Consider the following 16,701-nt stretch of genomic DNA (forward strand, 5'->3'; position numbering starts at 1 on the left):
TAGTGGAATCGGACATTCTTAGAAAATGTTCCCAACGTTTCATTAGCATCGCAGACAATTTCATCACGGGTTTGAGGTCGTATCGATGTCGGAACGTGTGTGCGATGCTTACCTGTGTTCGAGCTCTGAATCGTTCATCAACTATTCAGCTTTTAATTGATCAGTTGTTCGTCGATAACAAGGCGTTCTTTGACCTCCGATCACACTTGTACCTACACATTCAATTACCTCGATATCGAATAGTTAGGCAACCGATACACACGAATGCCTAGGTATCTGTTTATCCGCTCGATTGCTCGGTAGTAACAAACCGAGTCGCGAAAAATTGAAAACGTTTATCGAAACTGTTAGAGCTCTTAAGGTTTTTAAGCGAGCGAAAAGATTTTTCGTTAGAAACAAGCATAGTAGCGATTCAATTTGGCTGAAAATTCGCAACGGGAGTTTCGAATGCTGCAAATCCACGGCATGGATCGCCTGGCTACGTTCAGCCGCGTTAAAATCAGCTGCAAACTCTTCCCGAGCGTAATTGACCCATTTCTTCGGGGCCAGGCTTCAACGCAATATTCCAGTTCGCGGTGGCCGAGTAAGAGTCAGCCGTCGAGGAAGAGTCCGGTTAATTCGCTTTAATTCGAGAAGAGGCCGACGAAAAGAGAAAAGGAATGTACTTTCCGCTCTCTTTTCTCTCGTTATTCCATGCTATACTGCACGAGAATAATCCAAAAGAATCAGTTAATTTAACCTTTTACCCACGAATCACGTATTCACGGGTTATCTAAAAAATTGAATAGTCCCGTTTTACGATTCGTAATTTTGCACCGACCCTCTTTTTTTCAGGCACGAAACCGCTTTGTTTCGAAATTCGGACGAGTTCGATCGATGCTTCGTACCGATCGTAGCGGATCAAAGTCGATCGCGTTAATTCGCTTTTGATCATTTATTCGTCTTTCCGAACGTTCGATTAACGCCGGTTCCTGTATTTTTGAACATAACGAAGATATTTAGGTCGTGCACTTTCGAACACTCGCTCCCATAAGAAATTCAGACGGGGTCGATAATGTTCTCCGATTCAGCTCAACGAAAATTCATTATTACAGACCGTGCTTTTAATTAAACCGTCCGATGTCCCCTCTGTCGTTGGATTCTTCATAAACTGCACGGCAAAAGAATAATCAACTCCTCCTTTCTCCTTCAATTAACGGAGCAGGAAATATTCTATTTCGAGGCGAAATACGAATTATTGGAATCCGTTCTAATTTCATTTCATTCAGCCTCGGAGAGGAGCCGGAATCGGACAGAAAGAAGAAAAAAAATGTTTGAAGGCTGCAGAATATAGGCAGAAAAGAGTGAAACAAAAAATTGGAAAAGAAAAAAATAGACGAGTGGAGTCCGATCAGGTGGTGCAAAGAGTGAGCAACGCGAACCGGGGAGGGTTCAAGCGAGAGCAAGAGGAAACGGAAGAGAGCAAAGAGGGTGAGTGGAGAGGGTTTAGGGGTGTGTGCAAGCAGAGGAGCTTTCACGGAGCCAACCGGCCGCTTTTACGGAGAAAAGCTCTGACGCTCGTTAGTGGAAAAATCCAATTTAGTTGGCGAACAGTTAGAGGGACGGTCCGCGAACGGAATCGCGAACAATACGCGCAACAAACGCCATCGTCACCGAACAGATACACAGAAAATATGCCCAACGAGCTTGTTTTATTGATTAACAATCGAATTACGCCCAATCGACGGCGCATTGATTTGAATCATCCGTGCACCCTGTTTTCACGCGTTCGTCCAATATTTTTTTCTACCACCAAACAACCGTACAATGCACCCGTTATTTAAATATCCAACGGACAGAGTATTCGATGCAAAGAAAATACCTAACGCTTATTTGGATATAACGAAATACTTAAATACATAAATAGTAATGCTGCTTAAGGCATTTTCTATCTCCCCGATATGTAGCTAGGCAATGCTTAAATCCTCGGGTATATGGTACCTAATATAAACGGATCGATGTATAAGGGAAAAGTCGGGTGTGTTATCTGACGGCGTTCCATTCTGTCTAAAGAGCTCGTTGGACCGTTCGAAGATCGCCTCGAGCGAAATTTTCTAAGCGACTGGCCACGCATCAACCGGAATTCTCCATTATCGGTGCACGCCAATCGGCCGTTTCCGGCCGGCGCAATTACACGCGGGTATACCGTCAATTAGGCAAGTTTAATCGGTAATCGGATTACCAGTGATACGCGTTATGCCACATCGTTGCACACTCGCACAGAAACGCGCGCGTACATCACTGCTCGAAAAGTCAAGTTAATTTAATCGTTGTATCGTTCGAGCAATTACGAGTATCGCAACGCTCATTACTCTGTCGAGTGACAAACTGTTTTTATCGATCTCTATTTTAGCCCAAGTTCAACTCGCCGTTTGTACGGCATTAATCTGTTTTCTTTTCCATCAGATTATTCGCGGCCATTCAAAACAGATAGCCATCGAAGGTAAATTGTTTCGAACATTGTTCTTCTCGATGTTGCTGGCAGCATGGATTCTGCGTTTAGATACGAGTTCCCGCGACTACCAACTTTAATCTACCCTCCTCGAAAAACAGTTCAGCGATTCGTTTAATTAAAAATTCGCCGAGTAACTTTTCGTTTCTGCTTCCATAACGTAACTTTATTCAACGATAAGCCGCATATATATGTATAGAATTGTAATTCGTGTACATCCAATAATTACCGAAACGTACACACGCATACTCGATCGTTTCATCTACAATCTATACCGTGGCTTCCAATTACGGATCCATCGACACGCTCATCTGCATAGTTCTACGTTCGGAGTGTCGATTATAATTTTGCTCGCGAGCCTTCCAAGCTTTTGCGGTCAACCATTGTTTGTCCCGAGTTGTGTTTGCTTGCTTGTTACATTGTTTCGCGATCGGTGAACGAGCTTGTTAATGAAATGCATCGTTTAATCAGCGACGATCGACGCGAATCAGCGCGATTCGTGGCATTTTGTATTCGAAATAAACTTGTTAGGCTAGACATTGGAATAAATTTCTGCGACTCGTTCCGCTCGGACCGGCAAACTTTTAAGTTTTAAGACAAGCATACTTTAGCTAACAATTGCGCGTGGAATGTTCGCGACGTGATTACGAGGAAACTTTGCATATCTGTGGAGAGCGAACGAAATTATGAAAGGTGTACTCTCCTTCGACCGAAGCGGAACTTTGCAGTTCGCTGGCGTCTCACAAACAATTTGGTTGCGATTGTTTGAAAACGATCCTCCGTAAATGCGACTCGTACCTGTTAGATGGTTTTAACTTGTCTATTGTCAAGCGTTCGAGTTATTTCTACCGACTTATTATTGTTCCTGGAGCTTAAATTACGATTATGGTAGTTACGAATACGATAATAAAGTTTTTAGTATAAAATGGTCTTCCAGATACAGTCAACCGAACTCCAAACTTTCAATACGATTTCGTAACGTAAAATTATCATTTATCATCTGAAAACTTAAAGCTCGAAGTTCGATGAAAAGATCACGCTAACACCTAGATGTCATTAAAATAAAACGATCCGTTCCAGCAGCTTATCAAAAAAAATAGACATCTCTGTGATGTCATGGAAAATCGACAACGTTCGCTTTTTTTTTTCATATAAATTTCAGGTCAATAAAGATTGAATAGGATCGAAAACTAGACTCGAAGCTCGACGTAACCGCAACTGTCCTGTCCAAAAATATATCTCTTTTCAGTTATTTATCGCGAGAGGTTTGGTTTCGAACAAAAGTTTGGCGATATTCAAAAAGCGAACTTCACTCGTGGCTAGGTTTTTACGAAAGAAGTAATCCCCCAGAATCGATGCGTAGATCGTCGATGGCAGTCAGGTCTCGACCTTTCGCCAGCGGTACACCTTCAATAGAGTATTTGGCTGCTCTCCAAACGATCGCGACTGCTAGGATGATGATCGAAATGAGATTCCGGGTTGGATGTACGGAGACCCAAGCAAGGATCAGTCTTATGGAAAGACGTCGATCGTCGGACAGAGCGAGAGCGTGAAAAATATTCCTGCCTCGTTCTGGATTGTCGCGTATCCTCCGTCGTTTCGGGGACCGCTTTTAAAGCCACGCGAGTATTTCGAAAACGCGTCATTTCGGGATCGTTTGTCAGACGCGGAAATTCCAAACTCGAAAATTCGCGTTGCTTTGATCGGCGTTGAAAAGCCGGCCGTTTGAAGCCAAATATTTTCGAATCCACGCACCGTAAATAATCTGTATACGATTCCGTATCCGATGCTCTTTGAATCGTGCCACGATATCGCGTATCTAGAAATAAAAGGAGCAGACTTTTAAATTTGAAAATCCGTGACTTTCGTTTTCCAGGACAAATCCTGCTACGAGATTTCCAGCGTTCTATGACCAACCGATTTCCTGCAGAACCGTCGTGTTCGTATCCAGATACGTTTTATACGTGACGCGGGTGCAAGCGTTGTCGGAAAATTCTGAGAGCCCGGAAAGGTCGATTCTTTTTCGACGTTGTCCAGAGATCAAACGCGGATGAAAAAGAAACTCACCCAACACGGTACCCATATAGGAATGCGATGGATCGAAGTCGATGGGTCCTGCGGTGCTCTCGAACGTTGCGTCTTTGCTGAACAAGCTCTTGTCTCGAATTAACCGAAGCGTCCAGTCTCTGAAAGGATAACATGGATTATAGTACGGTACAAGTTCTCCCTCGAAATACGATATTTGCTTAAATATTAATGGCAGACATTACTTAACGTCGGGTACTAAATTTCTAAATACTTGGATATTCTACACCGCAGGAATATCTGCTAGATATCAAGCGTCCGTGCGCTTCCACATCCGAGTACTCGGATATCCCGTGTTACGAATATACACCAAGGACGTTCATTTTGTAACCCGTAACCTATCAATTATCGATTTCGACGCGTGTAATAATAATCTCGATTCTGATACGCAAAGAGAAAAAGAATCCGATAATCCGATAGCGCGCGAAGAGAATCGATAGTAGGGATTAGTAAGAAACGCAAGGATGGAACTTCGTTCTCAAGTTCATACCATTTATGCAAATACCGGTTGATCCTCTTCGACCAACGGAATCGAGGTTTTCCACGAGTGTTGGTTTACCGTTTTCGATCGCTCTTTCGAACAGATTCACCGGCGAAGAACGCGGCAAGAGAATGAATCACAAACAAGGAAGCCTTTAAAACGCCATAGCTGGTTAACCTTGCGTTTATACAGCTCACAATAGCGTGCTCGTTCGAGGAACAACTTAATTGTCGTCGATTATCGAGGGTCAGTGGTAACAGGTAGCGATTAGTTAGCGACGTCGCTACGGGTTACAAATTTTCGACACGTTTTCGAATAATCGACGTTCCGACAACAACGAAGAACCGTCAATTTAATTCGAAAACTTCGATCTTGAACGACCGTCAAAATCTGCGAGTACATCGAACGTCCGTCATCGGTAACGAGCGATCGAATCGGATGTCGGTGGACACGAGAGAGAATCGTCGGATCTGTCAGCTAGTCCGTGATTCAGCGATTTCGATGACGTTGGCCGCGGTTAAAGCGGATCTGGCTTCCCCAGGTATTTTCTTCCTAGCGAAGAGCAAAAGGGGTCACGCCGGGTTAAGCCGAAGGACGAAACCAAGCAAACGTCTACGAAAACAGGGACTCGGATCAGCGCCGCGATCACTTTTGGACGAGGTATATTAAATTTAGAAACGTGAAAGGATTCAAACGATCAGCGTGACATTGAAACACGCGGCTTTAGACTACGAATCGCTTTGCTTTACCTCTGGATCGCGTACGGAATGCGCCGCGGCATGGTGCGGCGTGTGCGCGACCGCGTAATCCGGGATTCGAGGCTAAATGGATTAGGTTTAATTAAATTCGCGAACGAGCCGGGATTATTCGAATCCGCGTAGCCGAATAAAATATTCCAGCTCCGCTCTACTTTCAATTATTCCCGGTCATGTATCGAATGGATCGGGCGAGAAAATAAACGAAACCGATGGTACAATCCCGTTCAACGTTACGAAGGTCTAAGAGTCCTTCGAACATTTTATTTTTAAGCGAGTCCAACGCTGTTCCATCTGATTTTTTAATTATCCGATAACGTCGGGTTCGAGACCTCGATCGCTTCGTACCGTTACGTACATGACAGGGGTAATTTTCCATGGACAGGAAACAGATTTCGGACAAAAGGAGGCACAAAGAGGATCCTTCTTCTCCTTTGTCTCGTGGAAAGAATTTAATACGGGGTATTAGCATAAAGAAACGAGCCACGGAACGAGCCAGGGCATTACGCAAGGTATTAACGGAAGAGCAACAATTAGTCGTGGATCCTCGTGCCTCGAGCACTCGACGTTGCATCGGGTGCAATTATTTTCCTAACTCGATACCGGAGCCGTTGCGATAACGGTGAACCTTGTTTTCTTCTCATTCTCCGTGGGCTTTGTGTTCTTTGTCTCTCGAAATTGTTACAGTTATGAGATTCGTAAAGAAACATCTGAATACTCGCTGTCGCGTGCAATTACGTAAATGACGGTATTTATGCGAAGAAATCGTGTCAGATTGTATACGTTCGAGAATCAAGGATCGTTCTATAGCTGGCAGTGGGCAGTTTTCGTTTAACGGTTTACGCAACGATCAGGATATTTCGTACGTAGATTTTCTGATCGTAGGCGAGAACGAAAAAGGAACCGCGTTCGAAAGGAATTCTCGATCGGTAGTCGGCGAAGCCCGCAAGCGAGTTCGTAAACAACGCGCATAGATGTTCGAGAGAATTATGCCCGGGTACGTAGCCGCCGGTCACGTACCGGCAGTAAAGAGTCATGGAAATATCCGAACGGGATCGTTCCTCGGAAAGGAAGTCCGGTCCAGCGGTGACAAAGGTAAAGGGAAACGCACCAATAAACTGTCTCGTAGATCGTTTGCGAGCGGTGAGTTAAATCGCGTCGGTTGGCCCGATACACAAAGAGGACGCGTCGCGACGCTGCACGTAGTACAAGTTCTTTTTCCCTCTCCCACGCTATTATCTTGCCAGTTTGTACCAGGTGCACCAGGGTGGAAACATCGAGGGGCGTATGGTGGCGAGGGAGAAAGAAAAAGAGGAGGTACGACATCGAAGAGGGTGGAGTGCTGCCTCATCCTCTACGCGCTCTCTGCTTTACATTTTATTGCCTGCCGTGAATTCGACCGATTTACATAAAGAGACGAACGTTCCGCTTCTCTACCGTCGACCGCATCGCGACGCGATTTTCGCCATGAGAATTCGCTAACGCGAATTTTTCCCGCATACCTATGCCGGCGTTCATGACCACTTAGATACTTGGTCCCCTTTTTATTGTCGAAGACATTTCTCCAGAGACGCGCGGAGATCTAACTTCGTTCGCAGAATTTTTACAAGATTATGCGCTGGGTATACGGGGCTATAACGCGGACTTCCTCTCGTTAAAGGTAAAAGGATGTTCCCACCTACGAAGCAGATCTATTTTTAAAATAAGAACGTTAGACGAGTCACCGATGAATAATCCTTTCGTTTATATCGGTGTAAACGAGCTGCTTTCATTTTTTATTCTTAATAATGTTATTCGTAAGAGTAGCCTAAGGCGAGCCTATGATTTTGACCGGCAATATCTAGCGAGTTATGCGCGTCGTCGTGGTTGGTGCGATGAATCTCTGGCACGCGTGTTATGCGAAACTTGAGCACACGTCGATGCCTAGAAAGGTAGTCACCGGGTTGGGTGGGGCCCGAAAACGGATCGAATTCGCAACAGGTAAAGATTAAAAATTATTTCTTGTATTACGATGAGTAATCGAAAGTCGAAAGAAATCGAGAGGACAAGAGAATTTTGAAGGACATTAACGTTAAGAGGAACGCTATTAATTGGCTGCTTCGAATCCTCGACTAACGTGGTTAATTTGGCGGCTAGATCGATTGATTCGAAACCATGACAAACAACCGCAAACCTTTCGATGGAAGCCTCGATCTATCGGTTCATTAGTCGAGGAACGTTAGGTCGCGTTTTTATGAAAGCTTGTTTCCGTTTCGATCGACAGAAACTCGCCGGGTCGAAAAAAGAAAGTTCCGTTTGAACTTTAACGAATTCCCTTTCATCCGTGGTAGGAACCAATTAAAAATTCGTCGATTGAAAAAGTTTAATGCGAGTCCACCGTAAATGGGGTGAGAGTATTCGATAATTGAATATTTAATTGCTCGCAGATATTTCGTTCGGGGCACAAAAGTTCACGAGTTGTATTCGTATTTTCCTTTTAAACGGAAGCAGCAATTATAAATTGTTGAACCGGTCGTCGCGTTGGCTTTGCCCGTGGAACATTTATATCGTCTGATCGTGTAATTAATTTCGTTTAAGGGAAATACGGGAAAGCAAATATAACATAATTTCGTGGAAACAGAGAGAGAATTGTATTATCTACGTGGTCGTATCGCTTTCAAATGTCAGGATAGCTTTGTTTCCCGGCTTGATATAGCGCCAAGTATCCACGGCTAACTCCGTTGTTAATCTACACCCTTTGCCAGTAGCTTCACGTGTGTCTGCACACGTGTACACGCGAACACCACTGGATAGAATTTACGCGAACTTGACCTTAATTGGATTCAGGCCTACTGACCCGACTGGCCAACGCGTGTAAGGGTGTTCGTACGATTACGTCGAGTGCCGCGAATGATCTTTTCGGTTCACCGATTAACTACCTCTCTCCAAAAGCGCCGACAACGATCTCTACAAAGTTCGTCGAAGAGAGACGAGTTGTTTCTGATCTTACGAGAGCTACCTGACAATTCGTTAACCCTTTCATGGCAGATGACGCGTACGAGCGTCATGGAAACGCGCACACAAGCATTTTACTCGAGAACAACTTACTTGTCTAGTGCTTTCAGGTGCAGTAGCAGAGGTTGATTGTCGACCACGTCGAAGGCATCGCGACGCATCCGGTTACGATGGTGTCTCAAGGCTGCGGTATCATAAGAGGCCACCTCGTAATAGCCGATGTACGAACCGTGTGTGATACCTGAAACACAATCACGGAAACACCGTTCCATTAGTTGACACGTACCGAAGAAACGTGCAACCTTTTACTTCGAGTAAACCTCGTGACTCGTAGTTGCATTTTCAGGTCGCAATTTAACTTTGTGAAATAATTAAAACGCTGACAATAGTCTCGGATTTGTTTGCGAAGAAATATGTACACGGAGTAACGTATGACGCTATCTACTTTTCAGCACAGTGAATATGCTTGTCTTGCTAGGGACGACTGAATCTACTAAAACGCCAGTGGCTACGCATTTCACTTGGTCAAACAAATTGTAATAAAAGGAATAGGAAACTTAATAACGCTAGTAATTTAGCACGGCAAATTAAAGTAATTAAAATTATCACGGCAAATTAAAATGGATCCTCGCTTGAAATTAATAACACCAGATATCGCGTGATCGCATCATTTCCTATGTGCAATGAAGTCAGTATCGTTGATCGTAATTATTTGAATGGCCATATTATATCTTGAATCACTCGACATTTCAAAACCGCTCATCCGTCGGAATAATCCTCGAATAATACGCAACACGTTTCGCGTTAACCTCCTCTCGCTTCGCGGCCTTTTAACAAAACCGAACGACAAAAGAGAAATCATTGTAAACGATTCTAAGGATCTTGCAAAATTCGAAGCTGGGTAGATCAGGAGCCAGGACTTTCACCGCGACAAGGATACCGAGTGATTTCGCGAGGCTTGTTCCAAAGAAACGAGACACCTTTTTGGACACGTTTCCACGAGAGCGTTGTTTAACTCTCGCGATTCACCGTTCGTATAAATTATCGCTTTCGATCGTCTCGTAAGAATACCTTCGGCGACCGAATTTCAGACAGATACGTTCGCGAGTTTTACAACCGACAATCCTCTTAGGGATACGGAAACTTGGATTTGTAACGGATACAACTAAAAGTGTTTCGTTTGTTTCGCGGACGATGCATCGTCACCTTCGCGAGCAGCACGGTGAAAAGACAGCAAACATCTCGAATCCGTGTACTTACAATTAGAGTACCGTTCGAGCGCGTGTTTCGAGCGATGCTCGAGATAAAACGGAACGTTGATTCCAGTAGCATAACGTTTCAATCGTTCCTCTCGACTGCAACCATTCGTCTCTTTACTTATGGAATAACTTTCAAAAATTATAATGCATACTTTGGATAGATGGAATAGGACGCGTAGGATACGTCTCCTTAAACGCAATCGTGAACAGTGGAGTTTAACGGCACCTCGTGGCGATCTCCAACCACTTCGTAAAGCTCGTAGCTTACGCAACAGTGGCCAATAATCTAATTATCGTGGCTCGTTATCGATGCCTTGGCCCGCGGCGAGTTAGAACGCGACCACCCTCCGATAGATACTACGTGTCGGATCATGGCGTGCTCAACTATCTCGCTTTGTAAAAAAGAAGAGGAAAACGATCGTATGACCGATATTGCACTGGCAATGCCATTATAGTTTGCTTAATATAACGGAGCAGATTAATTAAAGGAACAAAAAGAGGGAAATTTTTTCTCGGCATATTTTCAATAATTAACGCAATCTACCTCGCTGCATACATCGGGTGACGGCCTAAATAATTATCCTTTGAATGCGCTATGAATCGCTACCTACGACCGTTTCTACGGTGACGTTAAACGGCAACATTCACTGTCGCTTACGGGGAAAAAACTGGGCAAAATCACGGCAGAATTGCGAACGTGTAAAACCTCGCTCGCATCTGCGGAATTCCTTTCGTTACATTCGTAAACTGAATCCACTCGTGGAGCAGGCTCGGTAAACAGTTCTTTCAGAAGGACCAACTGTAAGCGACCGTGTCCTACTTACGTTAAAAACCGACGCGTTAATTACGTTCGCGAGACAACCGTGAAAACAGAGGGATATCTTATTCTAAATTGAAATCTCGTGACACCCTTTTCCTTCGACTGGAAAGCCGTCGAAACATCGGTTAAATGGAGTGAAAAATTAAGGATCGCCTCGAGAATACGAGGCGAGTTCGATCGGAACGTTCGAAATTCACTCCGTATTGGGGTGGACATGTAACGGTGCGAGTTTCATTTTAAATTCGTACCGTTGGACAATCAGGATTACGTAACGTAATCGGGCGGGGATGATAAATAACCGCGTGGAACTCACCTGAATGGGGTGGCACAGGACGAAGAGGCGAGGCGATGGCAGTGACGATAAGAGAAGCAAAAATCAGAAAGAAAATCGGGCTAGTTTCGAGTCGAGGACGAGGTTCGATCAGCTTCGAGGGGTACATCGCGGTCCTTTGGACCCCGTTGTGCCCTCCGCTACCCCTATCCTCCTCCTCTTCCTCCTCCTCTTCCCCTTCTTCGTCGACGGTCAGGGCCGCAGCACGCATCGGCTCGACGTTGTTCGGCCCAGCAACAACTAATGGCGCTATCTGCCTTTCGTCGAACAACCGACCACCACGCTTTGCGAGTCACCCACCAGACTCATCTCTCTTTTTCTTTCGTCCACCCTCTCCTTCTTCCTTCTCTTCCTCTTCCTCCTCCAACGAACGTGCTTCCGCCACGTCCTCTTTCTCTTCTTCGTAGGTCGCTCAACCTTTCGACCCTCCTTCGCTTTCAACCTTTCCTCTTTTTTATTTCTTCACCGTGTCCTAGCTACCTTCCTTGATCGACTCCTCTTCGTCCTCACAAACGATCGATTCGGCTCCTGAGGGAAAAAAACGATCCAACACTGGATTAATTTAGAAATAGGCTCTCCGAGCTCGGACTTTTGATGCTTTCGACTTTCGGATACACGTCTAAGTTTCGTTTCGTGGACAAAATTTTGGAGCTTTGTTACCGTATATCCCCTTTGTCACGAGGGTAAATTGGATTAGAGAGATTGACCGGTCGTGGATACGAACGGAAATATTCCCGATGTCTACGGAGCGACCCCAAGAATATTGAAATATTTCAACCAGAACATACTATGGTTTTTAACTGGTTGCTTAAATATTCTGTCATGGACAAAGTGATTTAATCAATTACTAAAATATTCATTTTGTTGGCTCAGTGGAAAGGCTCCTTCGAATGTCTTCCACGAGAGAAAGAATTAAAACCCGACAAATTAATTTGAAAAAGAGAAGAAATATTTAATCGTGCATGTATCGATGTTCCACGAAAAGTTAACGTATTCTCCTTGCGGCGCAACGTTCGGTAATAACATAAACTCAAAGAGCTTTCCTCGATGAACAAAGCTGATCGTTCAAAAGCACGGGAATTTCGAAACGGAAAAAAACGTGGAAGCTTTTCACGCGTGAAAACGGCTTTACACGAAACGTTTTACTCACGCAGTCCAGCGTACCGCAGAATATACTCCGTTGACCGGTTGTCGCGGTAAACTTCCGCCACGAGCTATGGAAAAACGATATTCAAAGTTTGTACACGATCATCAATCGACTGTCCATTTCGGAGTGCAACGATTTTTGCTCGCCTCCGCGATTCTATCCTCCTGCCAACTATCGACTAACGGTTCGCGATCTTGCACCACGCTATAACTCGATGCGCATACTTTGTTAATTACGAAACGACGGAATGCCGATGTTCTCCGCGATTCTAATTGTTGGAATTGTCATCGCAATCTCGAGAATTTTCTCGATAATAATGTCGCGCGAATAAATTTTATTCCCCATTTGAAAATCTTCTTGAAGCAAGTATCGGCTTAGCCAGAGAAAGTGTATCTATTTGACCCTCTCGACTCGAATGGAGAATTCGTAATGAAGGACCCCGAAGGAGTACTTTCAGACGTAGCTACGGCCTGCTTCTTTTTCTTTCTTTTTGTAAAATCCTCTTTGACCCGACCCTCGAAAAAAGGGTATAGCGTGACCTAGGGAAGCTGTTTCGACACTTAGAAAAAAATCGCACGAACGTGTAGAAGTACAGTGCACTAGGGACCTCTCCGAACACACTCTCCAACTTCCTGCGAACTCGCTCACACGTGACACGCATACCTCGCCGTAACAATGCGCGTTTCCTTTTTCATTTTTATAATTGGAAACGTTTTTTCCGTGTTTCTATCAATCGAAAGTCGACCGATATATTATACGCGATCATTTACCGTTGTACAACGGTAAAGATCGGAGCGGCAGCGCGGAGAAATTAGACGAGCGTGTAACTCGTGAATCAGCTTTCCGTTTCTACGAGTTACACTCCCGCGAATCGGTGATCAAAGTCAGTCTAGTGTACGATCTTTACGGTGATACGTAGATAAAATAATTTATCGATGTGCGCTGAGACAGCTACCGTGTACGCGGAACGGTAATTCGTAGCCAACGTTTTACGTTTTCATCTGGAATTCACTGACATCGGAAAGAAGAAAACCGGTCCTTCTTTTCCAACCGAAATGGGTCTTTACCGTGCAACCAACCATTTCATCGTTATTTATGTGCAAGCTCGTAGTCACGAAAGGGTTTATTCATTTTCTTATTTTTTATCATTTTCCATTTACGTTTTCGTTTTCTCTTTCTTCCGGCTTAACAGCTTTCTCGAAACACGGTTTATCAAACCGGCGCACGCCGTTGCGGAAAAACAAATAACGACGGAAGGAAAAAAGGAAGAAAAAACGAACGAATTCGAGATACGTCTCCGCAGCGACAATTTGCAAAATTGTCTGGCGCGCACCGCTCGCTCGACGATCCACGAATGATAATCGTCCCACGTAAAACCGCGATACGCCTTTGTCCTCTTTCCACGATGTGCAATGCGCGATACACGCCTTCGTGAAAGAACAATGAAACGACAAGCAGGATGCAACGCGAACACGCGACGATTCTACGCTCCGATCTGCTCAGACGAAATATTTAATCCTTCGGGAACATTGAACTTTTACGTACGCGTTCGAGAGCTGTTCGATGTGACCCGAAAATCTTCGCGGTCAAACGTGCCTCAGTTTTCGAAAATCTCTCCGCAATTTCCCCTCGGATTAACTTTGCTGGATTTGCAAATCTTTTCAACCTTTCGATAAAGCGTACTTGAAAGATCCACGAAATAACTCGTAACGAACCATCAACCGGGAGCCATAAAGAAGCGTTAATGGTTCCTAAAAGCTACTCGAAACGGAGGCTCGGCGAGCCGTGACCGAGGTCGATCAGGCTATATGCACGCGAAATCTCGCGGTTCGCTATCCATTTCCCATTTCCATCCAGCGAAATTTCATCGATGCTTGCTCGAGTTCTAGCCAAACGTAACGCGGTATAAAAGAGCTCGAAGGAAAACCACAGGAAAATATAGCAGACTGGAGTTGTACCGCTCTTCGAGTGGATCAGCGATCGTATTCTACGACGACGACGACGACGACGACTACGATCGGAGCATCGAACCGATTTTCCATCGAGCGAGTCTCGCTGAACCGTTACCTCGTAACGCAGTCGGCGAAACGCGTTTCGTGTAACGTTCTAAACGTTTGTCGGAGTAACTTGTAAAGCAATTACCGCGGCCGTCGTCGGCGTAGCCGTCGAGAGGGCAACGTCCAAAACTTGGAGCGAAAATTCGACCTGGTCGATCGGAGGAGATGGGTCGTGTACGTGCGGCGATTATTAATCTCTGGCTTAAGGCGATTACCAAACGGGATCTCTATTGTTACGTTGAACTACGCCGAAAAGGGGAATTAAATTCCGTAGAGTTTCGAGGGATTATTAATTTCCAGGCCGTCAGTGATTAGCGTCGTTAAATCGATCCGCTAAATTAAACTATAGGATACTCTTGGACAGTGATTGTACCGTAATAGTAATCGTTTAATTAACGAAGTAAATTGTTACGTTCTATCGGACAATATCGGTTGAACGTTAAGTTGATTCGATTAGGCGGCTAGGTATTATACGAGATCAGGTGAATTACGCGCTTAACTTTTTCGTCCGATAACTTTGCCGTGTATTAACGGTTTCTTTCGTACGCGTCCGAGGAGAATTTGCTTAGCAACCATCGAGCGTCGAACAATAATAATTTCGAGCCGCTAACCGACTCCCTGAGCTATTTTTTGATATAACTTTCACGCAGATAAGCATCCTTATGCAACGCTCGTTACATGCGCCAACCCGATATCCGGTAGTCGCGCTTAACGCTCGCTTTTGCCATTAAACGACGATTAAAGTCTCGCTGAAACTTTTGCAATTTACCGCACAGCTAATCCTTTGACTCTCCTCCTTTCTCTCTATAGATACTTATTTATCTCGTTTGTGAAACTTTCCGACGATGTATCGATACGAAAGATCCTCCTTCTCGACCTATAATCGTGCCCTTCGATCCGCGCGCGCGTTCCCTCGAAATGTCAGCATCCGAAGAAACCGCTTCCGTCGGTGGTGTTCCGGTGACGTCGCGAACGCGTTCAACGCGACATTTAAATCCCCCGTAAGTGGTGTGGCGGTGGCGGTGATGCGCGTGCAATCCGACGTAAACAAACTGCTGCACGAAAGCAGAAAAATCGCGCGATTCGTCGGAGATCCGGACGAATTTCGCGGTGATCGAAGGAGCGTATCTAAGGCTAAGGTGACTCGATCGCGAGAGAGAAATCTGGCATCGTTCTCAGGCGACTTACGTTCCCTTCGACGGCTTCGCGTATACACGGGAGAAGGTACGAGGAGAGAAAGAGAAACGGCAGGAGTAGACGTACAGGAGGAAAAAAAATGACGGTGCTTGGTCGCGCGAGAAGCAACGAGGAGAGAGAGACAGGGAGAGAGACCGCGAAAGAAAAGGAGAGACTGGCACGTAGAATATTGCGCGTGCTCGCTGTTCTCGCATCCTATCTGACACCTACCTATGCACGGCGGCTCGAGAGTCCTGCCACGGGCGTCCTTTCCGCCAGGATCCTCGTCCTTCCGACCGGTTCTGGCAGGGTCGTCGATTATTCATTTACGGTCATTGTACCGCATCCTGTCGCACCACGCACCAACTATGCACAAAGTACCACACGCGTGTCGTACAGCAACGACCGCTTAACGCGCTCTCCCTCTCTCGTCGACGAACAAAGAAATTTCGTGAACGAAGACAGACACGGGGCGAGAGAGAGAGGAGCAGGAGAAGAAAAGCACACGCAACGCGACTTTCACCCTAACGAGGCAAACAGGAACGCGTTCCGCGTCGTACTGACGGGAATACTCGTGACTCGCGCGAACGAAGACTCCGACTCCGAGGACAACGACTTCCCCCGCCACGATCGCGTTCGACCCAGCTGTGCTGCGCCCTCTCTTCCTCTCACCCTTTCACCCTCTATCCAACCGACTCTCCTCTATCCGTTCTTATTCACTCGATAGCGCGTTCTCTTTCCTTTCGAAGATCCCTTCCATGTCTGGACGCGGACCAACGCTTTCCAATAGTGGCACGCTGTACCACCAACACGACCATCCAGACACCCCACCTTGCTCGTCCTATCCCGACTCCTACCATCCTGTAACTTGACCTTAGACGTCGGTCAAAGGAAAAGCGCGTTTCTGAAACAGAAGGGCGATCGAAGGGTTTACGATCGCTCTTGACTTTCCGTCCACGATGCATGCACGCTTTGCTATCGATCGATTAGTTTTCTCCTTTCCTTTCTATACACTTTTCCATTTCAATAATCTCTCCTATACCCACGCAGCATTTACTTGGAACGATGTTAGTTACCTGTCAACATTTTGTTAGCTAGCACTTTC

General features: G+C 45.4%; 1 protein-coding gene across 8 annotated transcripts in view; it reads right to left on the minus strand.

The window, feature by feature from the left end:
• The window catches only part of LOC100878229 (disintegrin and metalloproteinase domain-containing protein 10), a 29,412-nt gene extending 12,982 nt beyond the window's left edge, over positions 1 to 16,430 (minus strand). For 2 of the 8 annotated variants that reach the window (XM_012288559.2, XM_076538826.1), the window contains exons 1-4: positions 15,828 to 16,419; positions 11,199 to 11,744; positions 8,900 to 9,047; positions 4,559 to 4,677 (exon numbers count right to left, since the gene is read on the minus strand). In XM_012288559.2, coding sequence (XP_012143949.2) covers positions 4,559 to 4,677; positions 8,900 to 9,047; positions 11,199 to 11,427 — 496 coding nt within the window. In that variant the 5' untranslated portion in view covers positions 11,428 to 11,744; positions 15,828 to 16,419. Of the gene's footprint in view, positions 1 to 4,558; positions 4,678 to 8,899; positions 9,048 to 11,198; positions 11,745 to 15,827 lie in introns of all 8 variants that reach the window. The other 6 variants (XM_012288557.2, XM_012288560.2, XM_012288555.2 and 3 more) reach the window with 6 other exon arrangements.
• Positions 16,431 to 16,701: the final 271 nt, after the last annotated feature.

This window comes from Megachile rotundata, chromosome 13 (assembly GCF_050947335.1).
Source record: "Megachile rotundata isolate GNS110a chromosome 13, iyMegRotu1, whole genome shotgun sequence".
In the NCBI taxonomy this organism is placed as follows: domain Eukaryota; kingdom Metazoa; phylum Arthropoda; class Insecta; order Hymenoptera; family Megachilidae; genus Megachile; species Megachile rotundata.